At 40.5% G+C, this 23,887-nt stretch overlaps 1 protein-coding gene across 2 annotated transcripts; it reads left to right on the plus strand.

Annotated features, from left to right (window-relative positions):
* The first annotated feature begins 2,441 nt into the window (after window positions 1-2,441).
* On the plus strand, window positions 2,442-15,468 carry LOC117560955 (monocarboxylate transporter 12-B-like). Of its 2 annotated transcripts, XM_034238109.1 has the most exons (9): window positions 2,442-2,608; window positions 4,870-5,211; window positions 8,316-8,419; window positions 9,067-9,210; window positions 11,967-12,062; window positions 12,236-12,392; window positions 12,591-13,304; window positions 13,846-14,105; window positions 14,827-15,468. In XM_034238109.1, the coding sequence occupies exons 2-9, from the start codon at window positions 5,075-5,077 to the stop codon at window positions 15,012-15,014; spliced, it is 1,800 nt and encodes a 599-aa protein (XP_034094000.1). In that variant the 5' UTR covers window positions 2,442-2,608; window positions 4,870-5,074; the 3' UTR covers window positions 15,015-15,468. The 2 variants fall into 2 exon arrangements, with proteins under 2 accessions (XP_034094000.1, XP_034094002.1); XM_034238111.1 differs by lacking the exon at window positions 2,442-2,608 and having other exon boundaries at window positions 4,870-5,242.
* The last annotated feature ends 8,419 nt before the right edge of the window (window positions 15,469-23,887 follow it).

Raw genomic sequence — 23,887 nt, forward strand, 5'->3', positions numbered from 1 at the left:
CTTAAAGGGGACCTATCATGCAAAATGCACTTTTGTACGTCTTTTATACATGAATATGTGTCCCCGGTGTGTCAGGGAACTCACCAAGTGTCAGATAACACAACCCTCTCTCTTTTCCTCCATACCCAAATCTCTAAAAACGGGGCTGCAACGGATCTGATACAGATTTTAAATTGTTCTGACGTCAGAAACGGGGTGCTCCGCCTATATGGGCAACTCTCCACCTATCAGGGGAAAGAGAGGTATGGAATGAGAGGCATGGTAACAGCATGGTAACATGAAGCTCGTGCCTCGCCCCCCTCCTTTGCAGGGGGGCGTGGTCAGCTGCAGCTCATTTGCCACAGAATCAGCCCTTGTGAAGACAGGGCTGGAATAGAGCAAAATGAGGCATGGCTAAAATGCATGATCTGTTTGGTATTTTGAAGAAAAAAAACTTCAGACATGTTTTATATAGGGATGGCGAGATGAAGCCGTATGAAGCTTTCCAGCCAATTGGTTCGCAAAAGGGTTCATCTCATGAGGCTTCATCATGGGCTTCATTTGAACACAAACCCCCCTGTTGGTCAAAGTGTGTAAAACAGGCAGATTGGACATCTCAACAGTGTACTCTATCTCATACCGAGTTCCCATTGAGTAAAGCCTTAGAAATACATCTAAACAACGAACATAAAATCATATTTTCATGTTAACAATATTGTATTTATTCCAGTTTAATGATTGTGATTGAAAAGCCTAAGGAGGCTGGTAAACATTGCACAGAGGGATTTGTATTCCTTAATAATATTCATAAACTTAACCATGTTGTAGCCTGAGAAAGGCTAAACCATATCAAAGAATACATTTGTTAACTACATTATCTCATTTAGCTGTAGCTTTTATAAACAACAAAAAATACGTATTGTTCAGTCGTTGAACCAGGGACCCTGCGGTCATGAGTCAACTGCTTTCCAGCTGAGCCACAGCACACACACTAAAGCTCCCTGAAAACACTGCAAGATATGTATTCCTGTATGTATTGATGTTTTTATTCCTACATTTATTTATGCTTGTATCTATTTATACTTATGACATGTTCCGACCTCTATATAAGTGAGGGTCTGAGCTCTCTTGATTCCATCGTGTCACCGAGCCCGGGTACAGGAGGGGTAATATGGTTCTTATTATACATCCATGGGTATTATGAGCGTTGTGGTTCAATGGTTCAACCGATCTGAATCGCTTCGTGAAGCAGTCACGTGGTATCGACAGGCAGCGAGGATTCGTTTGTCATCGATGACGTCACTGGCCGAAAACGATACAAGCCGATACAAGCTTCACAAAAAGCTTCGGCGATTACTCGACACACGCTCCGAAGCCTCGGCGCAATACGTAACATCACTAGGTATGGCCCTACAATATATTATTCAAATATAGCATGATAGGTCCACTTTAAAATCAGGGAAGGAAGTGACTGTTGACTCAACAGTTGTACCTACATTTAACATAATCATTTGCATTACAATCTAAAGGTGCTGAGAGTGAACAGCTTCAAATTATTTTCACTGTATTTGCAGAAATACATTTGCAATCAAAATGGCACATTCACTTGTATAGAGGATTGTTTAATATTAACTTGACCATGTCCCTGTAATTTAAGCTACTTGAATACATTTGGAAAGGAAAAGGTTCTTTTAAAAATAGTAAGTTAATGAAACAACTGAATATATCAGTGGATAGAACAACACCCACCATTTTTGCTAGCCACTTTCGGCTAACGTTCATTTGTTAGCATTAGCTTGCATGCTAAACTACTTGGGCCACATATCTACTGCATTAGCTTAAGATGCTAGCTAGCTAGTTTTATGTTGGCAATGGCTAGGTAGCTAGCAGAAAGATTAATCGTTTTAATTAACTTGTATAAACCAGTTATTTATTTTTAAATAAGTGACTGGAGGTCTAAGATAAATATGAAGCTTACATGTATTTTTACAATGCAAAAATAACTTATTTAGCTATTGGCAATGTTGTGGCTTCAAACATTACCAATAGCCTATGCGTTGTTACCAGGTTGTTACATTGCACCATCGGTCTTTAAAAAAACAACATAACGATGCGAAATTAATTCCATCATAAATGTTTATAAGAAAATTATAGGAGGTGAGATAACGCTATCTTTATCACAATATATTAAAAGCTGATTACATCAAACAGTAACATGGTCAGGGCGACATTAAGGGCTCTGTTGTTGCTGGGCAGGATTATATAACGTTACTCAACATTCTAGGATGGGACAAAACAGCAATAAAAAACACTCTAAAGTACACTTTTCCGAGCTGCTTTGAGTCACACTTGGTTTATGTGTGTGAAGCATAGACTGTATTATATAAAGGGTGTGAAGCCCTTCCTTCCTTCCTTCTCCCTCATGTCCCCCTCATCCTCTTCCTCCCCCTCCCCCTTCACCTCCATATCTTCAGTTTGCGGGCTCACTTGTGTTGCAGTCTGCAGAGCACCCTCGGGGTGTGTGCAGCTGGAAAGCTGTTTTAGTACATTTTGTTTTTTTATTTTATCACCGGTTTGTGTTTCTGCCGAGCCATGACACAGAGCAGCAGAGACCGACTACGAAGCTAATGTAAGTCAACACAAACTTGTATGATACTTGTTTTGGGGTGTTTTTCTTGGTTTTGCAGTATCTGTCGATTCTCAGTCTGTCTATTTATTTTCCTAACTTTTTGTTGTTACAGCAATGCAGTGTAAAAAGAGTAACTTCTAAGTTAAGAGTTTATTTTGTGCACATTTTCAAAACTTTTATTTAAAAGTGCTGCAAAAACATAAATGCTAAACTTTGTAAATTACAAAAAGTACTGTATTTAACAATGTATTGTGTACTTCAAAATACATTGTTAAAGTCTTCAAAGAAAATGTGCGTCTGGATGTCATTAATTGTACAGTTGGACATAATAGCCATATCTATTTGACAAACTTTAAATATCAAATGACCAGCTTTTTTGTTGTTGTCATGTGCAGATATATGAATGTTCCTGACCATTTCTGTGACAAACCGTAATGTTTGTTACTGATATTCTGTACAAACTGTGAAGTCCACTGAGACAAATGTAACATTTGATATTGGCTATATATATAAACATTGATTGATTGAATGTATTTTTGTTTTTATCCTATATATTGCAAACTGGTGCAAGCCATGTGTGAACCAAGTCTTGTCATTCCTCTGAGCAAATTGACTCTGCAACAGTAGGGACATTCTCTCTTGTGTCACACACACACACACACACACACACACACACACACACACACACACACACACACACACACACACACACACACACACACACACACACACACACACACACACACACACACACACACACACACACACACACACACAAGCAAACAGTACAGGTTGTTTGTCAAGATGACAAAGCAAAATCATTTCCACACAAACCTTTGGACGGCAGGTGAAAGTAGTTTCAACCGGACATAAATGAAGGCCGATATACGCCATGTTTTATCTTTTAAATAAGATTGCCAGTGTTTATTTTATTGCTTTATTTCCTATTTAAATGTGTGCCAGCCTGTAACTGAAAAGCCCCTTAAACGTAGGCCAACACAGCTTGATTGTGCAGATTCTTCCAGACTCATTGAGTTCTTTAAATAACCAAATACAACCCGAGTAGGTGGAATGCAAAAACGCTGGTGGGAGGGCCAGAGCTTTTCAAATGTAAAGAGTGTGGGATTATCAGATGCAAAAAAACAGGATCTAATAGTTAGCACTTTAACCCCCTTGAAATTCAACTTCAGACACACTGAACGACTACCTTTTTACATAAACTGTAGCTGACTTCTGTTCTGGTGTTTGGCCCAAATATTTTACGGATAAAAATAAGCACTTTATGGAGTTGTTTTGTGCCTCGAAATCTTATGGTTTATTGTAAACCATAAGATTTCGAGGCACAAAACAACTCCATAAAGTGCTTATTTTTATCCGTAAAATATTTGTTTTATGTCGCACAAACATCACATATTGTGGTTTTTTTTGGTTGGGGCAACACCCACACCAGGTGGGGGCCGAAATGTGATCCCCCCGTTTAAATGCCAGGAATTGCACCAAAAAAACAGTTCAAGATGTGTTGTCTTTGAAATACAGATGGAGCTTTTACTGCTACTTTGTGAGATGATATGTCTCCAACAGACCATCCCGTGCAGAACATTTGCATAACTTTTATCTTGCAGCAAGAAGAATATGCTAAATGTGTCCACACTGAGAAAGATGAACTCAAGTGTAAATACAATGATATGTCAAGAAGTGTTTTCAGGTTCATTCAAAAAAAGTTCTCTATTGAAGCTGGAAAAATTGTTCACTTTTTTTTAATTCATTGCTATTATACACCATTATGATACTCACCAAAACATATCATTTAAAAGACATGCCTGCCTCCTCTGTGTATGTGGCAATCTCTTTTCTCCCAATGATAAACGTTGCAAATGTGGCCGTGAATGTGGCAGTGTGAACTCGTCAGTACTGGACTTCTGAAGTTCCCTCATAGATCAGTGTTTTGAGCTGGAAACAAAATATGATCTTCTGCTCACAGAAAAATCTCAAACATGAGGTGCTTCATCCAAAGAGTGTAGCTGCCAAGCCATTTGAAAGAAAATATATACAAAAATTGGAATTAAGATTTCTGCAAACGTGTTTTTAGATATACAGATGCAATATTTAATAGCATCAAAGCTTTAAACTTAAAAAAAATAATTTTTACACAGGGGACACTAATATTTAAAGTAAATTAATTATAATTTAAATGGATTTAAACTCTGTCATGAAGCTGATATTCATGGTTTCTGCCTGTTATGCTCTTTGTGTTTCCTCAGGGACAGAGGAAGAAGAGGAGGAGCAAACAGAAACATCGGAAGAGCTTTAAGAAAGTGACTGCGGTTTGACAGAGAAAGCCCAGCCAATGGAAACACGCTGCACATTTAGTGCCAGAAGGACAAAAGAGGACTTGTGACCTCCAGCTTCCCTTGTAACAGAGAGAGCAGACACTGATGTGAGCCGGCCTTCTCATTGGCTCAAGCGATGACACTCACCAAGGAGAAGAAGCTCGAGGGTGGCAGGAGGGTGTCGGGGGTCACGACCCCACCGGAGGGCGGCTGGGGCTGGATGATCGTCGCTGGCTGTTTCCTCGCCACCATCTGCATTCGGGCTGTAACCAGGTGTGTGTGTGAGGACCAGCCTGTCATATTGGTAAACTCATCAAGCATCACGTTATGAAATCCGAGCTGGGCTATAAATATCCGAAACAAAAATCTCACTGAAGTAGTAAGCATAATTGGGTGTTTTTGTGTTGTCTTTAAGGAACACCACCACAAGTTTTTGAAAAAAAAGTATTTGCATGACTTGCATTTTCGATGGAGCCTTACTAATTAAAACATTCCTGCACGAGCCAAAAAGCATGTGTTTGGGGAGTTGAACTGAATCAATGAGACTTTAAATATTATGTTGAACTGCCTTAAAGCTTTAAATCTTCTACAAATGTAATGTAACACAGGATGATTAATCAATATTCAAATAATCACTTAGGGGGTTTGTTCATGATGATGCTTTGTTTTATGGATCTGGAAGATTTAAGAGATCTTTTGAGAAGGATTTGTCGCTTCTGGATGTGCAGTGTTGTGTGGCACACTGGTTCTTCCATATAGGCTTTGGGTTATTAGCTTTGGTCATCACCTCTGTTATTACTTGGCAACACTTCATTACCACTCAGCTCACATTGTGTAAGCCACTTACCCGCTTCAGCAGCAATATTTTCTTTTTTTCCACTAATCCTGCTGAGATGTTTCCATCTTAATTTGGCACAGCAAGCCCCTTTCATGCACCCCTGAGCTGTTGGCTGGTTTAGATTTCCACTGCTATTTGCATTTTAATACGTTAAGATTAAAGCTAATATGTACTTCAGGACGGCTGAATTGCTCATGTAGGTTTGCATGTGCTGAGTAAGAAATAACAAGTAAAAAGATGGTGGTCGACCTTTTTACAACGAGTATGAACTGAGGGAGGTGATCAGTAACTTTTCGTTTCAACTTCACTAATGTCTAATCTGATCCAGTCAGATGCCATGAGAACTGAGAGTTCCTCCTGAAGTTACAATATAGACAATAAAATGTCATAAACAATAAATGGGAGGACAGGACCTTTCGATTATGGTAGGAAAATAAAAGCAATAAAGTGATAAACACGATATGACCTAGATCGTTAGTTGTCACAGTCTTTCCCCTTTAGAAAAAAGTGTCCCCAGTTGTTATCACCTTACGGCCCGTCCACACAGCGACGTGCGTTGAAGCTTGCCGGCGGGCGTGTCTGAAACTCGACCAACAACCAATCACATGAATCTCCCGCCCCTGACACACAAGCAGCGGTTTGATTGGCTAAAGCTTGTACTGGCATATGATTCGATTGGCTGACGCTTCTGCTAAGGCTTCAAAAGTTAAACATTGCTCAACTTTTGTCGCGAGCCAAGCCAGCAAAGCTCCGCGTCGCTTCCCACAATGCAGTTCGGCAAAAAGTGACGTCACCCCATTCAAAGTGAATGGTGAAGCTTTCAACGCACGCCGCTGTGTGGACGGGCCGTTACGCAGTGTCCACACGGCGGCGTGCGTTGAAGCTTGCCGGCGGCCGTGTCTGAAGCTCGACCAACAACCAATCACATGAATATCCCGCCCCGGACACACAAGCACGCGGTTTGATTGGCTAGAGCTTGTACTGGCATATCATTTGATTGGCTGCCGCTTCCGTCGCAGGTTCAAAAGTTGAACATTGCTCAACTTTCGAAGCGAGAAACGTGAGCCAAGCGAAGCGACGCTCCCACAATGCAGTTGGGCAAAGTGTGACGTCACCCCATTCAAAGTGAATGGGCAGAAGCATTGAAGCTTCAACGCACGCCGCCGTGTGGACGGGCCGTAATAGGCTGGAGCCACACGGAGACGAAACTCGTCGTATCCGCTACAGTTCTCTATCTTATAGAGTCTAGACGGTTCGTCCACACGAGGCCGACAGGGAAACGCGGATAACGATAACGGGTCCCAAGGTGGGTAGATCTGCGGACGCAACGCTCTTGGGGGCCAAATGACTCTTATACGATCAATTCCTGATAACGATGACGCCATAGGCCCCGCCTCTCCCCACCTCGCCAACAACAGTGTTTTGAGAAAGGTCCCGGTATCTCGCAGGACGGAGCACCCAGCAGGAGCCTCCAGCAGACCCCCCCGCACGGTTCCCTCGTCCCTTGGAAGAGGCGGAGAGGTGGGTGTTTTTCATCTGCTGGTGGACTACCGGGGTGAACGTCCTGCTCGGGAGCCAGGCTCAGAGTTAGTGGCAGTGGGTGTGGTGCACCTGCCTTTTACAGCAGGAGCACACGCTCGCCTCGGGGAGGGATAAAAAGAGAAACAGAGGCCGCCGAAACCAAGCCCCCAGGAAGTGCGCTGGTCTCTGAAAAAAATAGTCGTTGTGGCCAAACGGCGGTACTACACTTCCGTATCAGTCGCTGGGCCCGGAAATACTTTCTCCCATTGACTAACATTGGGAAAGAGACGTCTGTAAATCGTTGGATAATTTTTTTTAACTAAATAAACTACCCAGTATGAACATTTGTATAGCCCTTATCAAAAACATTCGGTCCTCAAGTTGTAAAATGTGCTAATAACGTTATTCTGAGTTATTTTCCTCGGTGTGACGACCCCTGCTTTGAGGTCTCCTGTGGTGTGTATGGCCCTTTATTGGTCCTCTGCTTGTGCCCGCACTGATTGAGGACACCTGATTCACTGATTGTGGACACCTGACGGCTGGCACCAGAGGATTAAGAGGCCAGAGCCTCGAGCTCTCTCCCCCCAGAGGACCCGACCTCGGAGAGCAGCGTCGCTTATTCTTTTTTGCCTTGCCCTTTTGTTTGTTTTTTGGCCACATTGAGTTTTGCCAAATAAATACCTTTTCATTTACATATTCTTGTCCTTCCCACGCTTTTTGTTATGGCCAAGAGCCAGTCCATGGCACTCGGCATTATGAACGCGCATCTAACCCACGGCACCTCGCCGCCCGGTCTCGTGTGGACAGACACACGTTTATTGAGCCGATACTGTGTGGACGGAAGACTTTTTTTTATATCGAATTCGGTTAGTTTTCGTTATCGTCTCTGTGTGGCTCCAGCCTTAAACTCTTCCGTTGTTTGTCCCAAACAAACAAAGCCATAGACATTTACCTACATGCCATTTTTGCAGACAATTATGGAATAAATGCACTAAATCCATGTTTTCTCTGTATCCAGATGTGTTTCCATGTTCTTCGTGGAGTTCCAGCTGCACTTTGGGAAGGATTATTCCACCACGGCCTGGATCCACAGTCTGATCGACTCTACCACCATGCTCTGTGGTGAGACCTCAACACACTGCAGTATCTGAATGCAGATTAACACTGAAGTTAAACCAGATTTGGCAATTCAAAAATTACTTTTTTTTGTTGGGAATCCCATTTGACTGTTTTGTTAAGGAGGGGACTCAATGTTTTCTTAAATCTGTGAGCATTTTTTTGGTATTTTCTTTTCTATTTTTGTCATGTACTCCATACCTTACACATTGAAAAAAAGGACTTTTTCCTATTTTTCATTCACTAATTGTATTTCGATGCAGATCCAGATGCAAAATACAAAATGGAATGTGATGGAAAACATTTTTGTTAAAGACCCAAAATCTAATAAATGCGCTCTCCTAGACAGTGAAGATCATAAATACGTAAACATTCAAGTTCTCTTGTCTTTATAGTTTCAACTTCTTGAATTTAACCTAACCCTAACCCTAACCCAGAAACTGTTCAATAAAAAGGCAGACAAATGATAAAGACATTGGGATAAAAAAAATGGTGTATGGGTACTTTTAAGACTGCAGTGCAATAAAATATGTGTGCAAAGAGATGGATCTAAAGTTCACAGATTTTATAACCCTCATATATGTGAATTGTAGTGAATATAAAAGGCCAGTGCTGAGCCATCAGTCGGTGAAATAATCCCTTGGTGTTTCCAGCTCCTCTGGGTGGTTTCCTTGGGAACCGTCTCTCCTGCAGAGCCACAGTGATGCTAGGAGGTCTGCTGTCGTCTGCTGGTCTCATCCTCAGCTCCTTCGCTTCCAGTCTGGAATATCTGTACGCCTCCCTGGGCATCCTCACAGGTACACAGACACCTCACACCCCTTTATACGTGGGCACCCTATGATGTTTTATACAAATATATTTCAAAGAACACAGGGAGAGACTTGGCAAATGAGAAACATGCAGCATATTGGTGCTGTATTCTTAAAACATGAACAGATGCATGTCTGAACTAATCATCAGTGAGGTCAACTTCCAAGTAAAAGGCATGTAGTCAAAGTCAACTTTATTGTCAATCTTCCAGTTTGTGTGTACAGACAGAGATATCAAAATACTGTTTCCCACATGTAAAGCTCTGAACTATATTAGTGACTAATATCTTTGTCAAATCATCATATTGTCAGAGAATTCAATGTATTCTTGTGCATATTTCTCGTCAAAACCTTCCCCATGGAAATTAAGGCTCTACTTTAACATGGATCTGTCCCTTTGAAAGTATTTGTCTTTTCATTCTCCAAAAACATCCCATGCAATCATATAGTAATGTCTCATTGCTTTTCAAAGTTTTACTCAACAAACTGTAGTTGTTTTTTTAGGGGCAATGTTTTTATGAGTATCTAATGATGTTTCATGTTCCTGTTAAGTTTAGGTCTTAAAAAGTATTAAAAGTTGATAAATCAATTTAGCGAAAATGAAGGCTATTAAAAAGTATTAAACGGCATTTTCCAAGGTATTACATTTTGTAGCTTGTTTTCAATAAGTATATAAATGGTCCAAAGAGGTTGTATTCTACAGTGTGCCTGAATGTAATCATTGCGTAGGTGTGTAGTGTGATTCTGTGTCGTTTATTTATGGAATCCCGTTGGATTTGACGTCATCTGAACAGGACATCGCACGCTCACTGCTTGATTAGATTATAATCTTTAATGACCACACAGCCAGGCTGGTGGAATTCGTGTTCAGTGCAGAGTATTACAGCTTGTTCCATACAATTCAACATACAATAAACAGACAATAAAAAGTACAACACACAGCACAGGGCAAAGACATATCATAAAGTTCAAGGTGTGGTGGATTGTTATTGTTCATTGGGGTTATTTAGAGTCCATTTAGTGTCGTATTGCAAAGGGGAAAAAGCTGTTTCTGAAGCGGGCGGTTTTGGCGGACAGTGACCTGTAGCGCCTCCCTGAGGGCAGAAGTTGGAAGACATGGTGACCTGGGTGGGAGGGGTCAGAAATTATTTTCTTTGCTCTTGTGACAGTTCGTTGGTGGTGAAGTGATTCGAGTGATGGAAGGGGACTGCAGGTGATTTTTGATGCTTTATTGATGATACGTTGAAGTTTATTCCGGGAGAGGTTGTCTGAACTGCTGTACCAGACTGTGATGGATGATGTGAGGATGCTTTGGATGATGGCTGTGTAGAACTGGATTAGGAGATGTTTCCTCACTCTGTATTTCTTGAGCTGCCGCAGAAAGAATAGCCTTTGGTTGGCTTTTTTGTAGATGTGGTCTGTGTTGGTCTTCTATTTGAGGTTATTGCTTATGTGAGTGCCAAGAAATTTGAGTGATTCTGTGGTGGAAATGAGTTTGCCGGAGATAGATAGAGGTGATTTGGGCTGTGGCTTTCGCCTGAAGTCGATGATTATTTCTTGGGTTTTTGCTGTGTTAAGTAGGAGGTTGTTTTCTGAGCACCAAGTGACTGCTTGATGGATCTGAGTGAGGTATTGTGTTTCATTATTATTTGAGATGAGTCCTGTTATTGTTGTGTCATCTGCGTATTTATATATGTTGACTGTGGGGTGCTGAGATGTGAGTTGGTTTGTGTAGAGTGAGAATAACCAGGGGGATAGGACACAGCCTTGTGGAGCTCCTATACTGAGGTGCAGAGGGAGAGATGTGGAGTTATTTATTTTGACCCGTTGTTGTCTGTTCCAGAGGAAGCTGTGGACCCAGTGACAGATGCAGGGGTCAGTGGGTCAGATAGCGCACGAAGGCCCGTTTACGCCGGTTGTTAAACAACATCGTTATGGGGAAATGCAAGTTTGCGTCCAAATGGTTGGAAGATAAGGAGGAAGGACAATCAATACTGTATATAGTCAATGTGAGGTAAAGTGTGTCGCCAATGTAACCGGTTAAAACTCGAAGTCAATTCAATTCAAAACCTTTATTTATCCAGGTCAAATCCCATTGAGATCAATGATCTCTTTTTCAAGGGAGACCTGCAGCAGTAGGTTCCACAAGAAGACATCAAAACATAAACAACAGAACAACAAAAGGACATCATACAGCAAAATGTACAGGGATTACAATTTACATATCTAACCACATGTACAGGTACCAACAGCATCTGATTTTGTAGCATCCAACCGAGCTTTAAAAACATGTAGTGGTACTAGCTTGGTAATTTTCCATTCTTTTTGCAGACTGTTCCATGTTAGTGGAGCTGCACATCTAAAAGCTTTCTTCCCTAAGACAGTCCTAGCACTTGGCACATTTAATAAAACCACAGCATGCGATCTCAGGCAATAAGTACTTTCAATTCGCAGAGAGATCAGGGAGCAGATATAAGATGGTAGTTTATCCAACATCGCTTTGTAAATGAAAAAGTACCAGTACCAGAAGTGGCGATGAGGTCTTAAAATGTATGGAAAGGGTCTTAAAAAAGGTCTTAAAAGGTATTAAATTTGACTTCAGGATTCCTGCATATACCCTGGTCTGTAAAGAAAATGTAGTTTAATGCATGTAGTACGTGCATTGCAGGGTGTTTGAAGGGGTCATATTCTTTGACATCCAAACAACCTGTGATCAGATTTTGTATCATATCCATTCTCCACAGGTCTTGGCTTTGCTCTCTGCTACACCCCAGCTATAGCCATGGTTGGGAGTTACTTCAATGAGAGAAAAGCCCTGGCCTATGGCATCGCCTTGTCTGGTAGTGAAATCTTTACTTACCTTATGTCTTGTTCTCTTGTCATTTACACCTTACTTTTCCATCTCCTCTCTTCTTCTTTGATTTTTTCTTTGATTTTCTCACATCTGTCTCTACGTTCTGTTACCATCTTTGCCTCGTGTCATCTCATCAAACCCATTTTCCCTCATCTTCAGGGAGCAGCATTGGCACCTTCATCCTGGCTCCTTTAGTCCAGCTGCTCATAGAGTATTACTCCTGGAGAGGAGCTCTGCTCATCCTGGGAGGATTTGTTTCCAACCTGTGTGTCTGTGGAGCTCTGATGAGGCCGCTGGAACCAAAAACAATTAAGCGGTAAGTCCTCAGCTGCAGATTTTGTCACTTCTGCATGGACAACATAGGTCAACCCTTGTTTAATAGTTAATGCACAGACACGAGAGTGGTATTGATAGCTACCAAACTCTTTAACTTTGAGAATTTAAGTATGTTCAATTCTACATCTTGGTCCATTTCAATGTATTTTTTTGCTTTTCTGATCTACTCCACTTGAAGGATATGGGAGAACAATATGGCGCTGGTTTCCAAAGACGCTGAACAAGCCCCTGCTGACTGCAACCAAGTAGAGCCAAAGCAGCTGGAAATAAGCAGCTTAATGGATACTCAGAGGCTCCTCATAGCCAATGGAGCGCTCAAAAACGTTCGCCTTGAAAACCTCAAACTAGCTCAGGGGAACATATCAAGGTCAGGCCTGCCTGATCCAAATTTAAAACAACTGAGGATAGCTGAATGTATTTTATTTAGCAACAAGCTAACTGAGAATATGCTAGGGGACAGCAAACTCTCAGATCCTAAAGCAACAAAAGATAGCACAAATAAGGACTTGAAATTAGTGGAAAGCATGAACTTGATCAACAAAACAGCTGACATGGATACTAAGAAGGAAGAATCAGGACTCACTGAAGCCAAAACAGCGAATGTCTGTCACTTACACACAGAGCCTTTAGAGAGCACAAAACCTTGGTCCAGACGCCCCTTTCTTAGTCTCGGGTCGATGGAAGAGTTCAGATTCCTCCTGATGCCAGACTTCCTGATGCTGTCTGTGTCCCTCCTGTTCCTGGCGTATGGCTGCAGCGCTCCCTTAGTTTACCTGGTGCCTTACGCCCTCAGCGTCGGGCTGGAGCACCGGCACGCTGCCTATCTCATGTCCATATTTGGAGTCTGTGGCATTGTGGGTAACATCACCTTTGGATGGATCACAGATAGGAAGTAAGTAGCGTCTCTATATTGTGATATCAGACTAAATACTGTGTTACATTTTGGTTACGGTTATATATATTGCATTAGTGTCTTCCCTGGTTTTACCGGCTGCATTACAGTAAAGTGACATCATTTTCTCAATCAAACAGACTGACCTAGCTGCCCTTTTATTTCCCTTTTCAAACGTATAACTACAGTATATCCTACATACTATATGTATATTATATATATTTGTATTTCTATATTCGAGATTGTGGGAAACGGTATTTTCCGATATCTCTGTCTGTACACACAAACTGAAAGATTGACAATAAAGTTGACTTTGACTTTGATATCCACATAACTCAACTTTTATAGTGTGAATATGTTGTCAAAGCACCAATATCTACCCCTAAAATATCGCAGCGATTTCGATATCATGGGATTTGATCATACTTTATGTGATATTTCATTTTCGTCATCTTGCCAAAATCTAGGTTTTTTATTGTGTGTGAAAGAAGTGGCAGATGTTGAATCAAAACCAAATACTGATGTGTTTCTGTCCCTCTAGGTGTCTGAAGAAGTATCGCATGCTGAGCTACATGCTGGCGATCGGCATGGAGGGGCTCTGCTGTATGTTCATCCACCTCCTGCACTCCTTCTCCCTCCTGGTCCCCTTTTCCGTACTCTACGGCTACTTTGACGGGGCATATGTGGCGCTCATCCCAGTGGTGACCTCTGATATCGTGGGCTCCACCGACCTGCCCTCCGCTCTGGGTGTGGTCTACTTCCTGCACGCCATCCCCTACCTGATTAGCCCACCAATAGGAGGTAAGAGTTCTTCATTTTATTTCAACTACTGTAATTTAAAGGTCACCTATTATGAAAAATCCACTTTTTCAAGTCTGTTATACATAAACATGTGTCCCCTCTGTGTAAAGAGATTGTGAAAGTTTCAGGAAAAAAGATTCTCTCTTTTTGTCCTGATCCATTTCTATAAAACCCTGTTTGAAAATGAGCTGATCAGATTTTGGCCACTTTATGATGTCATAACAAAGTTTTGGCTTGTGTAACCATTAGCCAATCACCAACCAAGGTAACCCCCCCCCCCCCCCCCCCCCACACACCTTTTTAATCTCTTGTGGGTATCACTGGCATATTGATTTTGACATCTTCGCATATACATGATAAACAAGTAGACCAGGGTTAATAGGATTTGCTTGCTTCAATTTCATTTCAGAGGACATGATAGCTTTAGCTCTCATCTTGCCCTGTTTGGAAGGGATAAATATGTTGCCAGTTATTATAACATTATCTACTGGTTCATGATAACAAAAACCACTACTGTCCACTTGTTTGTGTGTGATAAAACAGTAATCGTGATCATTTTCCCATTTCACAAGTAACTACATCCCTCATTTCAAAAGTATTTCTGTACAGTTTTTAAGGAAAACAAGTCTGGGATATTTTAGGAATTATATAATTATATAATTAGTCTTGCAGATTGTTTTCCCCCTGAGGTATAACATGTTTCCTGTTTCTGTGTCTGCAGGTTGGTTAGTAGACAAGACAGGAAACTACACAGCGACCTTCTCTCTCAGCGGGGCTTCTTTCATGTTCAGCTCTGTCGTCCTAACCGTTGCTTTGTTAGTCAGACATTTCCAGAGGTCCAAGTCTAGCTCTGCTCCATGCTTAAATCACAATCACAATACTGCTGCAGCTCAGCAGGGAATCGTATGACAAGATGCTGCTCCTCCATCTGCTCAGAGGAATATTAAGGTGCTATTTTGATGTGCATCATAAGAGCACAAGGACTCAAGCTCAGACTCATCAAGACAACTCATGTCAGAACTTGTGCCTTATTTTTTTAATCAGAGTTTTCTGTCTGTTTAATGTGAATCCAGCCAACGGGCACTCATACATATCGTGTGAGTCAATCTTTGTTGTCTCATGTTGTAAATTAAAAAAAGAAAACACTCACTTAATTTCACTTCAACAGTTATAATACTTCTGGCCTCGTTGCCCCTATTATCATGTTGCTGGCTGTCAGTTTTCAATGTTTATGTTTCATATCCAGTGGCGACTGGTCATGAGGGGCAGGTGGGGCACAGCCCCACCTAGTGTCAGCAGAAAGTATTACAAATAATGATTACAAAAAAATGCAAAAAATAAATAACAAAATATATAAAATATATTTTAAGATCATGTTTAATCATCTGATTCGTCTGTACATTGCTGTTTTAGTCTGTGTTCTTCTAATTAGTGTCTACAGTGTGCCTATTGAGCTGTTTAGAGCCATGTGGGACAAAACCCGATCATGCCCCTCCCTCTCACTGTCTAAGTGAACGGTGACTATAAAAACTACACTGCGCATGCTCAGAGTATTGTCCTATTTAATGTGTGTGGCAAAAAAATAATGACCATAGGGGCATAGTGCTGCCATCCCCACCATACGTCATCTCACATAATTCAGAGCTGATTGGCTGTAAGTACGTGTGCCGCGAAAAGTGTGGTGTGTGAAGAGGAGGAGAGAGACGCGTCCTAAAACCAGGAAGTAAGCTGCGCATGGCTTCCCTCCACAAAAAAGGATCAGAAAGGATTTGATTAATATGCATGTATCATGGAAACGTATGTGACACAAATGTTCCTTCACACCAAACCAAAACATGCAGACTTACAATTAATCAAGAAATACTGCACATTTCAGCAGTTTGACCTTACTTTAATTTTTAATTATGGCATTGTACACCCAATTCACAATGATTTTATTGTCAATATATATATTGCAGGGACTTGCTGGGATGGCTTTTGTGCAATAATTAAACTTACCAACCCTTGCTCCAGAAATGACTACATTGTTGTTACATATTTTTCATGTTTTAATTGTTGGATTGACACAATGATAATAATAAACAATTTGTTATTATTTAAAAAAAGGAAACCCTTAAAGGTGGGGTAGGTAATTTTGGAAAAACCAGCTCGAGTGCGCTAGAATTTGAAAATACACAGCCGGAAAAATTCTGCCACTTCCTTACAGAGCCCCTCCTCCAACACACACGAACGCGCACATGACCAATGAGGGCACGAGATAAGTTTGTGCACAGATGGAAGGCTGACAGGCAGGTAGGCCATCCAGTTACTTTAGCCGGGCCGGCTCAAATGATTGGTCGTGCTTTTTACAGTACTACGGCTTCCACAGATTACTTTTTTTAATTGATTTTTGTCAAAGCACTTAAGATATTCATTGCTATCGGGATGTTAAGAGCATTCCATGGAATATAACAAAATGTGTATCTCAAGCCGGTTTATCAAACTTACCTGCCCCACATTTAACAGAGTTTAGATTGTGTTTGGTTTAATAAAATATTGCTGCATTTAGCTTGAACCTTGAAAGCTGGACAGAGTCAAATGTCTGGACTGGTGCCAAACAATATTTAACTGTTTGTGCTATATACAGTCTATGGTGGTTACTTACAGTTACCACTTTTTGAGTATGAGAACCATATTAGCCCATGATGGTGGTGATCTGCTCAAATCATAACACTTAACAATAATGTGAATATGATGATCATTTTTTTAAAGAAAGAAATATATCTTGAATGGCTTACATTTGAGATGTGTATTTTTTGTATGATGTCACACACAAGGAAAAGGAACTACGGCCAGCAACTCGGATGTGGCAGTCAGTTGTGGAAATATTATATTTAAACGGGTTGTTTCGCCCTAACTAAATGTTTTATCTGCCTGGCAAGACGAGATAAGGAAGAAGGAAATCCGTTAACGTTGCAGTCCGCCAAGAGAACAGGTACAAATGTGCGTTTTTTCGTTTGTTTTGAGCAAAATTCGCCGACGTAACGTCACCAAACGTTGACGTAACATTTGACCGTCACGAATTAGCATACATATTTGACCGAGAATAACATTACAAATATATATATATTGCATGAATGACCCTAGACTATTTTTACTCTATGAATGAAACATGTTATGTCCGCTGAATTAACAAAAATAGTCTCACAGTCACATTGGGAAGAAACTTTACTTTGTAACCGTGTGCTATAGCTAGCAAAATACACGAGAGGCACAAACTGGGCCTAATTAGCCAAACTGGTTTTCTCAACAATACCCCCTCTCGAACAGTGAAATAAAATAACAAAACAACACTTAACGTCTAAAAGTATTGTATATAGTAAAGCACCGAGCCTGTTTTTCAGGCCTCAGGCTCGAAAAGGACATTCCCAGAACAATTGACTATATCTTCACTTCTAAAAGGGGTATATTAATAATCTTTTTTCTCAAAGCAATGATAAACCTGTGAGTTGGATGTAGAAGAGTCAGAATCAATATAGAATTGTTTTTATTTTAAAGTAAATTCAGATTGAACATAGTAAAAAAATGTAAATGATAGTGTCAGTCCAAAAAAAAAACATTACTTATAGTGAAAACCACCCTTGAATGATGGGATAGTAGACTAAAAGCTTTAGGAATCTAAACTATAACATATAAGTACCCTGTATCAAGATTGATGCAAAATAAGTGACATTTGACCTTTTTAGAGAGATTTAGAAGAAAATAAACCTCTTCTGGGGTCATTTAGGTGCATTTTCCATATCTCTGGCCCCCCTCATTCGATTTTGATGATTGACACCTCTTTTTAACCGTTATAAGCCAATAGAATCGAGGGGAAGTTCCTAAAATCCATCTAAACATTACCCATTGGTGAATGAGTGATACGTAGCCAGAAAGCCCAATACCGGAAGCTGATGTCATACACTCTCGTAGCAGCTGAAATCTCCGTTATTGACATAAAAATGGAATGATGGATTATCAGTAATCATTTCAAAGTGACACAGACACAATTGGATTAACCCAGTGGTTCTCAAACCTTTTCCGTCAGGCCCCCCTTTGGAGAAAAAAAAAGTTGGGCCCCCCCAACACAAATAGTAACGTAATGGGCCAAGTTAACATTTATTAAAATACATCAATATGAACGTGAGCATTCCTTTCAAAAAAATAACTTTGCTAGAACAGTGATAATAAAACAATGCTCCATAAGTCTGTGTGCTCACAAAAAAAAATACATTATACAATTGTGCAATCCCTTTGCTAGAACAATAAGTTATAATACTTTGCCACTTTGCAATCTGTGCAAAAAAATGAAAAGAAAGAAAATGCTGATATTTGGCAAAAAAGTGTCTTATCACAGCATTAGTGGCTGCAATGAGCCTGTTTTGCACTGCACATTTCTGCACAACGGGGTTGCAGGCCAGCGATTTTCTTTTGGGGGTGCTGTGGGGTAGTTTGACGTTTCATAGAGGGTGCTCAAACATTTAGGGTTTCCCATTACTGTACCGGTCGCTACAGTTGAATTTTGTACTGCAACATTCCCCACGCAAATACACAGTGTATCCGCGACTGTTACAATGAAGGCTCGATAATCAGCTCACGGTATATAGGTGTAAGCAGGGGTAAAGAGCTATTTTTACAAGTGGGAGGTGGACCTAACCTCCTCTAGGGGGGTCCGGCGGCATGCTCCCCCGGGATTTTTTTTTAAAATATTGAAGTTAAAAGCATCAATCTGGTGCACTTTGAGAGCAACATTAAGAGATCTATGGATACCTCTCAACACCCATATGAAACAGAACTGTAAACAGATTTACTTTTTCTTCATGGATATTTTACAAATCACACCCCTTTTAAACTGTATTCTTGTTTTATTGTCATAGTATTATTTCATAACTGGTTTTCATTTATTCTCTTATTTTTTTATACCTATAATGATCATATAAACGTGTGCCTCTGAAATAATTGTTTACATTAATCGTGACCAAACCGTTTGAGACCCACTGAGATAACTAATCTCACTGAGATAACTAATCTCAGTGGGTAATCTAAACACTGAGAGAGTCCTTTACCTTACTGAGCTGAGGTTATCTGAGCCTCTCAGTCTGACAGGCGAGAGTTCTCCCTCCACCTTGTTGTTGAAAAAGCTCCTTATATCTGTTAGCGTAGCTAGCTAGCACCAGATGCTAACAACAACAATCTCCGGTACCTGTGCGCGCTCTCTCTCGCGCACGCACACAAAATGGCTCGTTCCACACACAGAGCCGAGCCTGAATGAAACACAGAGACCCAGACTTACTTGTACTGTATTGTAGCATATTATTTTCGAATCAATAATTCTTCTAATTATGAATTTCACACATAAAAATAAAAAAGACAACATTTTTTGGGGGTGCTATGGTTATCCGGGGGACCTGCAGCACCCCTAGCGCCCCCCTGACGCCACCTATTGACCTTACATTCTCATGTACATTACACACCTGTGTCCTACAGTGCTCTCATAGGTTTCTAAGGTTTCTAAGTGTAACTTCCGCCAGTCATTCCGACGTCATAACAATTTTCTTTTCAAATTTCTTTTTTTTTGGTTGTCATAACAACTTTTCCTCCTGGTCTCTCGCACCCCCCCTGAAAGCTGGGTTTCTTCCCGTTAAGTGAGTATGACACATTCATAGTTTATTAAATGTTAAGAAGCTCTCAGACACTGTTTCTTGCAAGATGTTGCCGGTACTGGGGGCATGGGGCTTAACTGGTACAATTTTGAGATACATTTGAACATGTACATTTTCTGTGTTGCTTTATAGATACACCTCTGACTGGCAGTAGTGTTGCTCATTAAAGACAACCTGTATCCACATCCTGGAGATGAACCACATCAACTCCAAGAAGGAAAATCACAGCAGCACATCTCATAATTTGTTGAGAGTTGCAAAGTTGTCAGGCAGCCACAAGAGGGCAGTAGACTCACATGCTGCTTTTAGGGGGTTCAGGAAATCAATCATTTTTCAGTCTGTTGCTTTCATAAATAAATAGTTAAAACATTGTTTAAGTTATAATTATCTGTTTGATGTGACTATTCCTTAAGGCTGAAAGACTATAACATGTATTAAGTACAGTTTCTTATATAGATATTATCTAATCACTTGTGGTGAAACATAAAATAGCAGGAGAGCACTACGCCACAACAAAGATTTTTATAAAACAATCTAAAATGCTAAGCAACTTTGGAGCAGGCATTAAGTCCAATAAAGTATATTTCCATTTGACTACATGTACAAACCCTCTTTTGTATGCAGATTGAGTGTGTGTGTTCAGGTAATATGCATGTAAGACTGAAGTGTGTATTTGTGTTGTATTTGTGTTGTATTGCCTGCATACAGTTATGCACTATTGCATTCAGGAGTGTGTTTGTACAAGGTTTTGGGTGCTCTTTGTCTGTGTGCGTGTCTGTGTTGTGTGCGTGTGTGTGCGTGTGCGTGTGTGTGTGTGTGTTTTCAGAAGTGAACATCCCGTTCTGAATGTATCTGCCCCCACACGGGAGCCCTGCTTTGTTCCGCTGCTGCAACCATTGTTTCATGTTTTCTCTGCATCCTCCAATGTGACATGTGTGCAGTATGTCTGTACGCATGCCTGATCCGAATTTATTTTTCACTAACACCTTAAGTGTCATATTTTATAAATCTGCTTTTCTTTATAGACTTTATATGCCTTGGTGAGGTCAGATATCAGGCATCACTCTCTGAAATTAAGTCACTTTGTCAATTTAGGGACTTGTGCAAGGCAGGAACAACACAAGTCATATTAAGTAGAGATGTCAATAGAGTTTGCTGTCTGAAAAAGTATTTCATGTTACAGTCTGTTGTGTTTTTATGTCAAGCATTTCTTTGTAATCACATTTGTGGCATGCTCAAAGCACATGATGTTCTCTGAGAAAGCATTGGTTAAAGAGGGATGACAAGTTTGCTGTAGTTTATACGAGGATGTAATCAGTGGTGTTACTTTTAAAAGATATGTTTTCAGTAAAACAATATTGCCTTCAACCCTTATCTGTAATCCAAAACTGATCTGAATCAGCTATTTAATGCCACTCTTTAATCTAAGCACAAAGCTTTCAATGTGGTTGCCAGCAGGTGCGTGCATCACCTGAAAGCCTTCACAGTTTATGTGACAGTGTGTGTTTTTTTTCTACATTTTTTTCAGTCAGAAGTTTCCACTGTGTAGGTGTATGCGTGGGAGGTAGGCGGAGGATGAGGGGGGGGGGGTTTCCTCTGAGGTTGGCATCCCCGAACACATAAAAAAAACACAGGAAAAAGGACTTCCCCCTGCTTCTGTAATGACACACACACACACACACACATTCTTTGTTTTCTCTTTCTCATTGTCCTTGGTTTTACAGACTCCTTCAGTCACAATACCATGCATAGCAAATGTATGCAATAGTGTTTATAATCTCTGCCAGCATACTAATTAAACATCCTGGGTTCACTCTGAAGTTATAGACAGCTCATCCACATGGGGGAGGCAAAGTCAAGGTGCTGCTAACATGTCATCAACAGCACTAAAAGTTAAACAATTGTCTCTGCAATATAATTCTTGTAGTTACATTTGTTCACAAAGGCAGAGCATTGTCACACGCTGTTGTGTTTGTTGAGGAAGTGGATTAAAACGATGGGATTTATATGGGATGATAATACCAAATGTCTTTGTTGAGGAACTCTTTATGTGTTTTACTAGAGGGGATGAGTTAGGGGTTCATAGAGTAGTGTTGCCCCCCCCAAAAGCAGGTAATGGCAGCATGTGTGAGAAGGAAAGTTGGACCCAAAGATGAAAGATAACAACTCTGTGGTTGTGCAGAAGCGAACAGTTTCTCTATATGCAGCCACAGAGAGCTATGGAAGGAGCTGCGTCTGTAAAGCTGGATGGGTCAAGGTTCAAGGCGTTTATTTGTCATACGAACATAGCTACAGTAGTTATGTCGATGAAAATCTTAGGTCACAGGCTCCTCCAACAGTGCAACACAATATACAGATACACTAGTTAAAATAGTGCAATAAGAGTCTATATACAAGTGATTGGAATATGATATATTAGATACATAATTGTTATAAGTTGCAGCCAGATGAAGGTTATGGATGTTCTCAGTGTAATGATATGTTGGGATTTTCTTTTTTGATGGTGGTTAAACACATGTGTGTTTTATACAGATGGGTTCAGGGTCAGAACTGATGTTGCACTTTGGCTTTGACTCGTCTGTCGTTTTGAGGCACATGTGTGGAAGGTATTAGGGGACTTTTGAGGTGAATCAGCCCGCCACTAGGAAGTCACCGGAAGCATTTGTAACACAACGTTTTTCTCCCACCACAAACAATACTCACCTTTCACTTAATTAAATTACCCTGACACATTAACATTGTACTGCCTCTAAAAGCTATATTTTAAAATAAGTTTTAAGTTGGATTCAAATCAAAAATTCTGTTCTCCTGCGAAGATGAGACTGTTGAGCTACAGAACAGAATTACTGATGTCAGCCAGGAAGCGTGATCACACACACACACACACACACACACACACACACACACACACACACACACACACACACACACACACACACACACACACACACACAGAAACACCTGCGTTGTTGGTTTATACTAGATTCCCTCGCTGATAAACTTCTGTTGTGCTGCAGCCAGGTGCATAATGCCACTGTGCGTGTGTGTGTGTGTCCGTGAGCATTCATGTGTGTTACCACATGACTGAAACACACTTGTCTGTGGGTAGACAAACACTACTAAATACAATACACACCTGAGGATTGCACAGATGAAAAGGACAAATGTAGACACTTCCACACACAGATATTGTGTGTTATCTCTCTGTATTCCTCTCTCACATGTCTTGTTTATCATTTTGTGTATTTCAGCTGTCACATTTACTCAAACTACTATTGTGACTGTCATAAACCATTGACAGTTCATAGCAGAGCAGTACAGTCATATATCAGTGTTAACATGCTTGAATCATTCCGTAATGAGTTTAAACAATACACAATTAAAACAATGTCACACAGATTTTCAGCGTGCACATTTCTGAAGGAATAACACACGACAATATCTACTTTGTTGTTTATTTCCATACAATCTATCAAACAGTCAATAGCTATTGTAATTTCAAGCATAATGCCTTGACAGGTGATATATTATATATTTATATTTAAAGTCTCTTCTCTTCCTGTAAAACGTTATATTCTCAAATTAGACTGAACTGTCCTTCACAGCCAGTGTCTCAGTTACCACATATCTGATTTACACACACACACACACACACACACACACACACACACACACACACACACACACACACACACACACACACACACACACACACACACACCACACACACACACACACACACACACACACACACACACACACACACATCCAGGGGTTTTACTTATCTGGTCTTACTGCTTACTGCACCTTTGTAAACACGGACATTATTTGTTCACAAAAGATTGTCTTGTATCCAACCAACATCAATTACAACATCAATTACAATATTTGCTCGATGTTCTCGGAACTGTCACACGCGTACAATTATCAAACACAATATTTAGAGATTCATGTTTCTAATGAACCCCCGTAAAAAGCAATTTCTTAGAAGTGTGTCTTTGTGTGTGTGCAGGGTTTAGGTCCTTTTGTATTTTCTGATATGCGTTGATGTAAGCAATTTATCTTTCTTGCAAACTCTTGAAGCTAGTCAAGGTGAGGAAA

The sequence above is a fragment of the Gymnodraco acuticeps genome, unplaced genomic scaffold (genome assembly GCF_902827175.1).
Source record: "Gymnodraco acuticeps unplaced genomic scaffold, fGymAcu1.1, whole genome shotgun sequence".
NCBI classification, from domain to species: domain Eukaryota; kingdom Metazoa; phylum Chordata; class Actinopteri; order Perciformes; family Bathydraconidae; genus Gymnodraco; species Gymnodraco acuticeps.